Consider the following 14067-nt stretch of genomic DNA (forward strand, 5'->3'; position numbering starts at 1 on the left):
TACGCCGTTAAACCAGGCAAAGCGCGTGCAGTTGGCTACCGTGCTTAATATTTAAGAAGACAAGTAGGCCTAGTAGTTCCAAATTGGAATGCGCATTTGGGGAGCGGCGTGCAAAGTACCTCGCACTCAAGGCTTTAACTGTGAGGAACATTTTGAACGGCAGTCTGCTGTTATTAAAACAAAAAATCTTCACGAATTCCCATCGCTGCCTTTTTAATGTCATAGTTTACCCTTAGCCTACAACTATATTGTCTTTTCCGCGTCTCTTTCTTGGTACTTGAAAATGAAAGAGGGCGCAACGACTCGCTGACCGTTTTTCTTTTTTTTAATGTTTCGGTAGTGACCTTCCGACATCACCACTCTTGTCTCTGGTCGCCGAAGCCCCCTATTTATTTTGCGTGTGGATGCCTTGTTCTTGTTCACGAAGCACCCACACAAATTATGATTGATCACAGTTTAATAATGCCCTGATTTATCAAACACAGCTGAACTATTTTACTGCCTGTAAAATATTTTCCAAACACATTGCTTTTATTTTATACACTTACACAATTAATGTTACCTTCTTATTTTCGTTACAGTGTCAACTGTGGTGCCATGATATTTACACTCCCTTCTTAAAACATCAACTTGAAGCGCAAGTTTCCTCTTTTCCTGTGGGTGTCTCCACTGTGCCATGCCACTCGCGTCTTAAAACAGCAATCTTATGTGCAAGTTTCTTCTTTTCCCTTCATATCCTGTGGGTGTCTCCACTGTGCCATGCCGTTACGATACTCCATGCGTTAAGACTACTCCAGATCACTCGTGGATTTCTCTTAGAGTTACGTGTCAACCTGCGATGGTTCTTTGCTAAGTTGCTTTTGGGAAACGCTCCGTGAGCTCTACGATGGTGTTACGTATGAACTTAAGTAGCACGTAGCGTTAAGTAGTACTTAAGGCCCTTTCGGAAACGAGGCCCTGGATGAGGTAGTAAATCTGCCAATAGATAGCCAGCAGGTGTCACTTAGTTAAGAAAATGAAGACTCCAGGCTCTTCTATTAGATGTTTTATCACTTCCTCAAGGTTAAGTTAACCTAGATTACAACTGAGCCATGTTTTTGGAATAGGCTGCTCCCCAGGTACCAGGGTTCTTGTTTCCCAACTCATATACTATATTCAACAAATTCTACCATTTGGTATGAAAGCCTGTTTTGATCTAGACAGCCTGGAGTGATAGAGATTTCCCACAGCAAGAGGGCTTTGAAATTATTTTTGTTCTTTTATTATTTAAGACTGCGTGCGGACACACATACCATTCCCATTAATATCATGTAATATTAAAAGGGTGTGAATGCATTTAATGTTGACGGAGAGACACATCAGCACTTGATGAAAGATTCCAACACAACATTCCAATCGCTCAGGAACATGGCTCACTTGATAGATCAACAAAACACCAGCGTTGCCAGATCGGGCGGTTTCCCACCCAATTGGGCTACTTGGGATGATTGTCTGCAGAGAAAAACGGGAAAAATTAGCCATTTGGCACTCTTTTCAGCAGTTTTGTGCCCATAGAAATCAATGCAATTCGTTGAAATTGGGCGGAATTTAGTGCATTTTGGCGTTTTTTGAGAACCTATTGGGCGGGACTTGATCTGGCAACACTGCATAACACATTGCTTTGAATGGCCTCCTGGCCTGGCTTGTATGCATTGTTTTGATTCATGGTGCACCTGTGGTGCCTGTTTGTCCCTATAGGAATGTCATGTCAAGAGCCCAGGGGTCTTGTTAACCAACTGATTTATTCACCGCGACATGACTCTACTCACTGGCTCGGCTCACTACTTTGTCTTTGTGCTGCCCGTCCATCTGTCTAATGAGCAAATGTACTGTCTGGGACACCGATACTGCCCTGCTGACACCCGAGGACAAACAAAAGGCGACCGCACGAGTCACCACTGGCCCCAAAACATCCGGCTAAGTCTCTCGGATCTCCTCGGCTTTGCATCCGCTTGTATGGGTTACTTTTCGCTCTCTGTGTGTCTCTCTTTGTCTCTCTGTCTCTGTCTCTCTCTCTGCCTCTCCCTTGCCATCCCTCCCACCCCATTCTCTCTCCCTCTCTCTCTCTCGCTCCCATCTTTCTTAGTGAACAGGACTTAGCGAGTGTGATTCATGTTCACCTCTTCCTCTACAGCACTGTCAGCCTCCCTCTTCTGCGCTTCCTCGTTGACATTTTGCCATCCCCCACAACACTCATCCTCTTGAATGAAGGCTACTACATAGCTAATATCATCTGTAATGGAGGCTACTACATAGCTAATATCCTCTGTAATGGAGGCTACTACATAGCTAATATCCTCTCGAATGGAGGCTACTACATAGCTAATGTCCTGTCGAATGGAGGCTACTACATTGCTAATATTGTCTGTAATGGAGGCTACATAGCTAATATCCTCTCGAATGGAGGCCACTACATAGCTAATATCCTCTTGAATGGAGGCCGCTACATAGCTAATATCCTCTGTAATGGATGCTACTACACAGCTAATATCGTTTGTAATGGGGGCTACTACATAGCTAATATCCTCTCGAATGGAGGCTGCTACTGTACATAGCTAATAGCCTCTCTAATGGAGGCCGCAACATAGCCAATATCATCTCGAATGGAGGCTACGACATAGCTAATATCGTCTGTAATGGAGGCTACTACATAGCTAATATCCACTCTAACACACACACACACACACACACACACACACATGTACACAAGCATGCGCAGACACAGACACAGACACAGACACACACACACACACACACACACACACACGCGCACACACACACACACACACACACACGTACATACACATATCAAAGCCCCCTGTCCCGTGCCAACGATGGCACTGGCGCTGAAACGTGAGCTAGCGTCGATCCCCCGGGTCACCAAGTGTCAGGGAAAGACGATCGCTTGGGCACTGAGCATGCCAGGCATACTTTCCAGCCCCCTGTGTGTGTGTGTGTGTGTGTGTGTGTGTGTGTGTGTGTGAGAGAGAGAGAGAGAGAGAGAGAGAGAGAGAGAGAGAGAGAGAGAGAGAGAGAGAGAGAGGGGTTGTGTGTGTGTGTGTGTGTGTGTGTGTGTGTGTGTGTGTGTGTGTGTGTGTGTGTGTGTGTGTGTGTGTGTGTGTGTGGGGAGCAGAGCGGAGGGTGGAGGTTGGTCTCTCTCATTGTATGTGTGTGTGTTTCAGGAGCCACTTAACTACTGCAAGGGGACAGTCAGCCAGTCACCAGGGCCACCGGGTGGTCCTATGGAACAGCACAGAGCATTCTAGAGCAGTTGGAATCTCACGGAATCAGAATCCAAGAGACCACCCTTCTTAGTGTTGGTATTGTCTTGGTTGTCTTGGTCTGGGTTGGCCTTGTCCAATTTGGACGAAACCTGTTATTCAGGGCATAGGGGAATACGGGATCGGGGTATAAGGGGATTGCGGTTCGGGACGCAGACTGGGCTACACATGGTAAGTAAGCAATGTTGCCAACTCTCTGTGAAAAAAAAATACAGGACACGGTACATCATTTTGTCTCTCTTAGAAGAAATGTCCTGCATTTAACCAAATTGTGTCCCGTTTCAGCTGAATACGGATTGCGATTGGGACTTGGGACTGGGCTGCACATGGTAAATAAGAAGCCCAGCTAAAGTCGCAGCAGCACAGTATGTCTACTACTGAGTCAACTCCGGCCGAGGGTGGTGCCCAGAAGAAGGCCTCCCTCAACAAGAACATCAAGAAGCTCAGGACCATCAGCGCTGTGTGCGGCTTGGCGCGCAGTTGGCAGAGATGGGTCTCCGACAACGAGGAGAAACAGTCCACAGAGCCCTCAGGTAGGGGTGTAAAATCACAGCCTCCATGACGATACGATTTGATAGCGATTTCTTAAAGTAGCGTTTCGATAATTTACGAAACTCAAGAATGTCCAAGTACACGATACGATTTGATTTGATTGGTTTTTCTTTTTTTTTCCGATTACTTTTCCCACACCTATTATGTTATGGAGTTAAGGTATTGGGCAGGGGCCAGCGATTCAATTGTTTTTTACACCTAAGAATGCCTCACAATACGATACAATTTGATTCGATCATCGGCCGTATTATCGACGCATCGATACATATCGATTATTTTTTACACCCCTACCCACAGGATGGTCGCCAGACCCCTTAGAGAACGTAGTGCTGCCCACACAGAAGAGGCCTCGGCCCAAAGAGGCACCTCCTAAACCCCCTGTGGATGACCAGGAGTGTGGTGGGGGCATCAAGACGGCATTGGTAGTGAAGACGGTGCAGAGCAGCGTGACGGAGAAGAGTTCGGGGGTCAGCGCTCTGGCGGAGCGGATCGGGCGGGACCCGTCGGCCAACGAGGAGGTGGACCGTCTGCTGTACGGGAAGCGCTCTCCGACCCGGCGGCGCATGGGCGGCTCTGTGTCCATGATCACCAAGGGCATCAAGCACATGGATAGGGTGAGGAGCGACACGGAGGATAGCGGTTTCCACGAGGCTGACACGGAAATAGAAGGAGGAGGAGCTGAGGAAGGAGGCGTCACCATCAAGAGGTCCACCGGGCCAGTGTGAGTTTCCCACTAGTTTGCTGCTTGACATTAACGATGCATTTTATTGTGCCATAAAGACGCAAAGAAACATCACTACCATTAATATTATGTGATGGCCAGCGCATGTTGTGTACATATGATGGCATGTTTGGACTGTAACAATACACTCAACTCATGATTCGGTTTGCATCTTGATTTTTGAGGCAGTCGCTTGACATTACGATGCATTTTATTGTGCCATAAACACACAAACAAACATCACTACCCATTAATATTATGTGATGGCCAACGCTTGAAGGCATGTTGTGTATGTATGATGGCATGTTTGGGCTGTAACGATACGTTCAACTCACGATTCGGTTTGTATCATGATTTGTGAGCTATGGTTCAATACACCCCAGGATTTTTTACATGTACATTTTTCAAATTACTGAATTTGCTTTTCTCACATTTGCCAACAATATTATAAAACAAGATTCTGAATTAAAACTATGACACTGAATAGGTTTAGTAGGGGCTACTAGTAGCCTAATTTAAAAAAAATAAAATAATAATAACAGTAGTGATGATTTGAAGCTTGGAGGCACTATCACATCATGTCATGTGGTTGGTTTCTGGGCTGAAGGGTAACAAAACTTTGAAAGGGTGTATCACCATACTGCCTCCCTGCATCAAAGTACTCTGCGTATCGCGATTTCTCGGCTTGATACAATATCGCTACAGCCCTACGGTATGGCAGATGAGTGCATGATGAGAGATAGAGACACTACTGAGTCATTCTGGACATGATCTTGGCTCACTTGAGGTATCCAAACACACATTTATCAAAATGATGTCAGCAACAATGCGGGGCACCTGTATTATTTGAATATCATGTACCAACAGAATATCTGTGGGGGGAAAAAAGGTCTCCCTACATTTCAGTCAGGGGCAAAATGTGCACTATTAGTGGCCCTTTTAGAGTTACCGCTAGGTCCCTCTGCTATTTTGGCAGTGGCTTCTTAACTCCTTCCAAGTGTCCAAGTAGCTCTCCTTACATGCTGCTAACGTAAATGAGGCCGCATAGGGAGTATTGCCTTACACACATGCCAGGGTGCTGAGACAGCGGAACCGGCCAGTGGAGACACACACTCACACTCACACACACACACACCGCACTACTCCAGGGACAGCGACTGGAAGAATTTGAATGCAGACAACTAACTCTACTACTCTACTCTACTACAGAATTACTTACCTGAAGAATGCATTTTTGTGGAGCAACGGTTTAAGAGTTGGGACAAATTCCTGGGGAATGCCCTGTAGATATAGAAGCTAGTAGCGCAAGACTTTTCACATTTTTTTTTGGTGCTTATTATACATCACGTTTGCCTGACATTCAGATCTTCAGACCTGCTTGTTCAGAACCCTGAAGGACTACAGATTCATTCTCCTGAAGAAGGCATTTTGTGAAACCATATTTTTGTAGATTTGAGACAACTTCTTCTGGAATGTAAAGAGAGAGAGAGCTGCAGCATTAGTCAAACTCATTGAATCGACGTTCAAACTGCTTGTCACTTGTTTTTCAACGCTACTCAGCTCATCTCTCCTATCTCAAATGTCTCTCTACTGACGTACAGTAGATTTGGGAACTTCTTCATTGGAATGTAAAGAAACACCCACCTACTGCGTAGCGCAAACCACTTGTCACTTTTTAAGGGGACACCCACCTACTGCGTAACGCAAACCACTTGTCACTTTTTAAGGGGACACCCACCTACTGCGTAACGCAAACCACTTGTCACTTTTTAAGGGGACACCCACCTACTTCGTAACGCAAACCACTAGTCACTTTTTTCACCGCTCAGCTCAGCTCAACTCACTTCTCCTCTCCTCTCCTAACTCAAAAAATGTCTCTCTACAGACTCCGCAAGGCGGGCGAGGACGCCGCCAAGATCAACGCGATGGCCAAGAAGACGCACAGCGCCGTGGGCGGCCTGATGAGCCGCTGGCAGAACTGGGCCTCGGAGCACGAGGTCAACCAGAAGCTCAACCCCTTCAGCGAGGACTTTGACTACGACTACTCCATGCAGACGCGCCTCCGCAAGGGCGAGGACGGCTACGGGCGGCCCAAGGAGGGCACCAAGACGGCCGAGCGGGCCAAGCGCGCCGAGCAGCACATCCACCGCGAGATTGACGACATGTGCTTCGTCATCCGCACCATGGCCGACCCGGACCCTGACGGCCGCACCAGGATCACGTTCGGCGAGCTCTTCGACCGCTACGTGCGCATCTCGGACAAAGTGGTGGGCATACTGATGCGGGCACGCAAGCACGGCAAGGTGGAGTTCGAGGGCGAGATGCTCTGGCAAGGGCAAGACGACCACGTCATTATCACGCTGCTGGTGTGACATCTGCTGGTGTTATGTCCAGGGAAATCGACAGGAGCAGGCAGAGGAGAAGAGAGGGGGTGGGGTGGGGTGGGCACATGGGGTGTATTGGACGGGGGGGCGTGGTTATAATGCTGGAGCTCAAGGGACGCTCTGGCAAGGGCGCGAAGACAGCGTCATAATCACGCTGCTGGTGTGACCACGTCCAGGGAAATCGACCAATAGGAGGAGGTGAAGGAGAGGAGAGGGGGTGGGGTGGGTGTTTGGGGGGTTCCCATTGCACTGTATGTATACATGGGTTCTAAATGTTTCTTTTAACCTGACAGACCGGAATTATCTGCGTACAACTCAACCTCTGATTGTTGGAAACCGCTGTCGGTCAAAAAATTAGCTCACGTGGTTGGCTGCCAGTGTCTTGCCTCTCCTCATAACATCGTGTTGATAAACACAGCGAACCCATGTGTGATTTTATTATGCTGGAGCTCAAGGCTGAGACACTCTGGCAAGGGGCAGGACGACGGGGTCATAATCACGACAGACTACTACTATACTATATCACAAGTGAGAGATAATCTGGGAGCCATCTATTCTCTCATTGGAGAGGGAAGACTACAGTACATGAACTCAAAGAACTATCTAAAGCTTGATGGAAAGATGGTTTTGCATCTGGTGTCAGAATAGTGGCTCTATTAACAACAACAAAACAAAACAGCTACATCTCTTGCCCTCCTCCCTATTCTGTGGTTGGGGGTTGGGACGGGACCCCAAATTCATGCAATGATTTCAGCATTTGGGTTAATGCTGTCAGATCAGAATGAGTGTGTCTTCTCTACCAAGCTTGCAGTGTTGCCAGATTGGGCTGTTTCCCGCCCAATTGGGCTGCTTGGGATGGCCGTCTGAGGGTAAAAATGGCATTTTGCAGGAAAACCCGCCCAATTTTGCCCATAGAATTCAATAGAATTGGGCGGGATTTAGTGCTTCCAGCAGGCGGGTTTTGAACATTTTTGGGCTGGAAATCATCAGCCTGATCTGGCAACCCTGCAGGCTTGTAAAGACACAGGAACTCCTCATGGATCAACAATGGTATCTACTGTACACACGGCACCAGTTCAGCAGGTTTTGGAGCCTATATTACTGTATATGCATGTGTGTGTGTGTGTGTGTGTGTGTGTGTGTGTGTGTGTGTGTGTGTGTGTGTGTGTGTGTGTGTGTGTGTGTGTGTGTGTGTGTGTGTTTTGGGGGGTCTTCTCTGGTGTTTTTTGGTCCACATAGGGAGTCGAAAACAACACTCCGTCTGAAGATCGTCAAAAGGGCTGCATTGTTTTTTGTTATCGTTTTATTTATCAATATTATTTATTGATATAATGTACAACTGTATACAACTTAAACAGTGATATACTTTTGGACTGAGAATATGTTATATAGGTGATATATTCTCTCCTATTTTGAGAGTCTACAGTGTGGAGATTACAAGCAAGAACAAGAAGATTAAAAAAACAGATCTGAAATAAAGCAACAATAAATATATATCTTGAAACAGGAATGCTAGCAAATGAGTCGAGTTTTCAACATTGTTTGTATGTCTGTGTGGGGTTGTTGAATGGCATGGCATACGGACCTGTCAGTCACCTTAGCTCAGGGTTTCCCAAACTGGGGTGCGTAGCCTGCTACAAGGAGGTGCGCGAGCTGAATTTAGCAATGGTGGATGTGTGTTTTTATACATCATTAATGACCATTAAGTAGTTTTTAATTGTATGGTAGGTAACATGTATATGCTGGAAGAAACATCAGGTCCATTGGAAATGAGGATTCCCCAAATGAATCTGCATAATGTGCAATGATTTAGCTTAGGGGGTAAGCGAACCACATTAAAATGTAAAAGAAGGTGCGCAAGGAAAAAAGTTTGGGAACCGCTGCCTTAGCCAAAGGTCAAAGGTCAAAGTCCTTGCACAACTTGCAAGTGGCACCTCACATGACACATCTGAGCATCTAAACCCAGATTGCATTACACTACTATGTCCAGTAGAGAGCAGTAAATAGCTGTGTTTAAGCACTTTGTGAGGCACTTTTTTTTCATCAAGTTATTGTCAGGTTGGAAATAAAGACCAAAAGGGACAGTCTGGGTGGCATAAATTAAACAGTTAAAATCAAAATTTCTTAAAAATAGTAGTCTCTTAGTGTAAATGGGTTCGTCACTGGGCCTATTCACTATATGCTATATGCAAAATGCTCAACTACATCATAACAACCTTGCTATGACATTACAAAGAGCCTTAAGTAACAGATTAAGACATAGTCATTACAATTTTGGTGACAGTAAAGTAATAACATAGGACCTGCGCTAAAGGGTTAAACAAAAAACATCACAATGTAATTCCAATGAAATGAATGAAAGCTGTGTGTTCAAAATTACCCATGCTAAATATTACAATCCCTTTCTGTCATTGAATTTGAAGACACAATTCATTATAGCCATGAAAGTCCACTTCTTTATTAAAATATGACTGATAATTGACTTTGACAGGTTGGCCTGTATATCAGTGTTAGCCAGGCTGTGCCTTCCTAGTGAGTATATTCTATGCAGAGTTTCCTTAACCTGATTTACGTCATCTGGCTGCATTCACCAACTACACGTGGGGGCGTTCCCTTTCCTTTCACAGCCAAATACCAAGTACCAGATGGCGGGAGTCAGATAAGAGTTTCCTGGCTTAGGTTTAAATCAGGGGTGGGGAATGTGGTTACATTTTTATTCTTATAAAAATGTAGATTCTTATATGTACATGTATATGTAGGAATGTAGATGTATATGTATGTGTCTATATATATATTTTTCCAGTTGTGTTAAGTATTTTAATCTGAGCTTTGGGTGAGGCCTGGGGGCCTGTCAGTTGAAGTGTGATGGGGCTGATTAGCATGTGTAAAGGATATGTCCCGGGCCTGAGCAGAGGACCTATAAAAGGCAAACGATGCCACAACTCAAGAGGCTTTTCTACCAGGGATAACAGGAACACAATGTTGTCCCTTGAAGAAGATGCCTCCTGTTCCATTCGGAGCAGTAATAAAAATAATCTGCAGAAAACTCTTTGGATCAAAAGTGCCTGTCTGACATTTATAAAACCCCACAGGGAACCTTTTTCATTCGGAGGGCCACTTCAAATTTCACCAAGGGCCATAAAGGTACTGTGAACACAAACCAGGATTTCCCCCTAGGCCTACATTGAAGGCAGCCACTTTTAAAACAGACCCCACCTTCTCTAGATCCCCTGAATATAATTTAATTTTATTGCAAATGTTCTTTCTAAAAGTCATTTACAAAATATGTCATATTTCATGTGAAGCTGCATAACATTAAAATTATATCGTGGGCCAGATAAAATGACCTCAAGTGCTGCAAACGGACCTCGAGACATAGGCTCCCCACCCCTGGTGTAAATATTTCTGTCTAGAAGCATCTTGGCAGAGTTGTATAAAGTATAAGTACTTAGTACCAGGGATAGAAATAAGCACCCATCCACCTACCAATGACGGGTGAATTTGGCCTTTGGCAGTTGAAATATGTCAACCCATCTGTCACCTTGACGGGTGAAATTTTTCGATAAAAGCCTGGGTTAATGCTGAAAAGAGTTACTTTCAACACAATAACTGAATGTATGGCCTCTGAAACAAAAGTATTGATCAGAAAATGATCTTACTTGACATTACAATGTTTGGAAATGATGAATATGAACTTGCAAAAATGGTGACTGGTAGAAATTGTGAGTGACTGGTGGATTTTAGAATCTAGGCCTACCTGCCACAGGTGTGGAAAATGTTAAAGTTCCACCCCTGCTGAGTACAGATGTAATTACAACACTAGTATGTAATTACAGAGTTGAAAGCATGTAATAGCATACCACTAGTGTTGTAAATACATTTGTAAGAGTACACTTTATTCAACTCTGTATCTGCGTGTGTATAGGCCAACTGCACTGACACACTATATACACCCAGGTGTAAAAAGCAACCGTGACTACCCAGCCATATAAATAGAAAATAAATGTGTAGGCCTAAATTGTGTAGCCTACGTCGTTAGAACACCAGGGAGGAATATGAAGGAACACTCGGGTGTATGTGGGTGTAAATGGCAACAATCAGTGCGTTTATATGCAGTTCAGTATCCCGAATATGAGGCATAGGCATATCCCAGTTATGATCATATTCGGGGGATGAGTTGTTTATATGACCACAGAGTTTCATATTCCAGACTTGACCGTTTTAGAATTCTCTTCAAATGCGTGTAGCAGCAACAGCGTTCTATGGGAAACCCCTTTATTCGGGATAAGTTGTTTACATGCGTCAGTATCCCGACTTCTGACGGAATAGGCCTACTCCACCTAGCATATCCCGATTTCTCAGTATCACGAATAAGGGCTTTGGATACTGAAGTCGGGAAAAGGTGTTGATATGCTCAAACGCTAAATCGGGATACTGAACTGCATGTAAAAGCACTCAATGGGTGTAAATTGTGATCATCGTTATTCACCATGCTATCTGGTACAAATAGCATCAATTCAAGAATTAAGTTTTGCCTTCCTCTGTTAATGTTGTTGAAATCAGTGTTTTAAAGTTTGAATTTGTTATGGAAACATCAGATAACATTAACCCATGGTTCCAGTTTAGTTGATACTGTTTTCATATTTATGAAAATTGTATTTAAACCCTTCTCTCTCTCTCTCTCTCTCTCTCTCTCTCTCTCTCTCTCTCTCTCTTTCTCTCTCTCTCTTTCTCTCTCTCTCTCTCTCTCTCTCTCTCTCTCTCTCTCTCTCTCTCTCTCTCTGGAATAAACCATGACATGTCACAGCAAGAGGAAATCGAGGCACATAATGATTGCACTTAACAAACCATGAGGAAATAGTATTTCTTCTGTAATGTGTTGGCGTACGGAGTGTTGTTTTTGTGAAAGGTTCCCTGGTAGCCTGAGTGACTCATTATGTCACCAAACACCCTGAACTTAAATAACCAGAAAGGGACTTTTGACATCAAGGAAACACAATTACAATGGGTTTTTATGAGAGAACATTGACGTTGGAATCTTTGCTTTGTAAATGTTATAGATTTTTTTTTAAGTTCAGCTTTTTCACATTCTAGCTTTGCAGCAGATATTCCAGCTCCCTCCTCATAAAACTATTGGGTTCGATAGCGGTATTGTTGCACTTTTCTGTCACGGAATTTAGGGAAGTGTTGCCACACTCACAAATTTCTCATTGCTGCCATGTGAATGAAAGCCCAACTGGGGAACTCTAGCTCCAATTGTCATTTTGGCACAGCACACAGTGAAATTGCATTCATGCCTCACCCGTGCAAGGGGGCAGCCCCCAATAGCGCCGAAAGGGAGCAGTGCGGCGGGACGGTACCATGCTCAGGGTACCTCAGTCATGGAGGAGGATGGGAGAGAGCACTTAATTACTCCTCCCACCAACTTGGCGGGTTGGGAGTTGAACCAGCAACATTTAGGCTACAAGTCTGACGCCCTAACCGCTTACCCATGACTGCCCAGTATACAAGTACAGACCCAGAGCCTCTGATGTAATTGATTGTTAGCAATATGTAGCTCTATTTTAACTGATTGTTAATAATGTTAATACACACACACACATGCACACACACACACACACACACACACACACACACACACACACACACACACACACACACACACACACACACACACAGACACACACGCGCACACACACGCGCACACACGCACACACACACGCACACACACACACACACACACACACACACACACACACACACACACACACACACACACACACACACACACACACACACACACACACACACACACACACACACACACACAAGTTATTTGTTGCACTTTGATGAAGGACTGACAAAGTGCGCACAGAGGAGAACTGAAAATAAATGATAACGGTCTGTGAAACTGATCCTTTCTCCCAAAATGATGTGCTTGCATTCTTTGCCTTTTTGATGCCTTTTGCCTTTTTGATTTTGATTAATGTCAATTGCCTAGCTTGTTTGCCTGGCTGTGACGGGCCTGGATAGCAGGGGGATGTGTTTCATCCCACTGGGAGAATTGAGAACTGTATTACATGAACTGGAATAAAATTTAACCCTTGTGAGGTGTTCGGGTAATTTTGACCCTTTTCTTCTTTTTTAAGTATGTTTTGGGGGCTTTTGGGGTCTTAATTATGACAGGACAGTGTGAGAGGAGACAGGAAATGAGCTGGAGAGAGAGGTGGGATAGGGCTGGGAAATGACCCCCGCCAGACTCGTATGGTCCCCATGGGCATGAAAGCCCCAATGTGGGGGGCTTAGCGCGCTGCGCCACAGTACTCCCAATTTTGACCCGTTTCAAGTGTCAAGAAAAATGGTATCAATTGTTATTTTCACTCTGAGATTCCCTGGCTTTGGCTCATTTTATGTGAGGAACATGAATCTGAAAAAAAATAGTGTTTCCTGTTTTGATTATTTTTCTATATACCTGGGTCAAAATGACCCGAACGGACACCTTCTAACAAAAACACGAACACCTTACAAGTGTTAAGCAAATATTACAGCCATATTTAAATTCAGAGAACTACCACAGAACCCATTCTGTAAATGAAGGCGATTCTGGATTTGATGCAAATCCCATCGTTCAAGCTGATACAAGCAAGTTTCAACTCTTTTTTGATTAAATGAATTTTTTTTCTTACAAGTTGATCAGAATAGGGTTACAAAAAAAAGAGAAACCAGACAGACAAACCGCTTGCCTGATAACCTTGAGACAGACAGACAGACAAGGAAATGCTAGACAGACTTTCAGTTTTAAGATCTGATGTGTCTAAGGTTATCGTGATGATCGTATTTGGTCACACCACACCCACGCCCATAAACACAACAACAACTGTTTTTTTCCTTCTTCTTCGACCAAAACCTGATGACAAGTGGAACGCAAGACATTTACCATCATGGTTCTCTTCCTCGTTCCCCCAGTGATGCTGTCTTGGAAGCCGGTCGTCAAACCAGTCTGAGTTCTCCTCGCATGCCTTCCTGGTTGATAAGGCTATCAGGGCCAAACAAAAAAAAAAACATCAGTGGAGTTCCTGGCACATATAAA

At 44.6% G+C, this 14067-nt stretch overlaps 1 protein-coding gene across 1 annotated transcript; it reads left to right on the forward strand.

The window, feature by feature from the left end:
* Positions 1 to 3138: 3138 nt before the first annotated feature.
* Positions 3139 to 7402, forward strand: abrab (actin binding Rho activating protein b). Its single transcript, XM_063184823.1, has 4 exons — positions 3139 to 3491; positions 3606 to 3853; positions 4170 to 4593; positions 6479 to 7402. The coding sequence occupies exons 2-4, from the start codon at positions 3688 to 3690 to the stop codon at positions 6963 to 6965; spliced, it is 1077 nt and encodes a 358-aa protein (XP_063040893.1). The 5' UTR covers positions 3139 to 3491; positions 3606 to 3687; the 3' UTR covers positions 6966 to 7402.
* The last annotated feature ends 6665 nt before the right edge of the window (positions 7403 to 14067 follow it).

This window comes from Engraulis encrasicolus, chromosome 20 (assembly GCF_034702125.1).
Source record: "Engraulis encrasicolus isolate BLACKSEA-1 chromosome 20, IST_EnEncr_1.0, whole genome shotgun sequence".
NCBI lineage: Eukaryota > Metazoa > Chordata > Actinopteri > Clupeiformes > Engraulidae > Engraulis > Engraulis encrasicolus.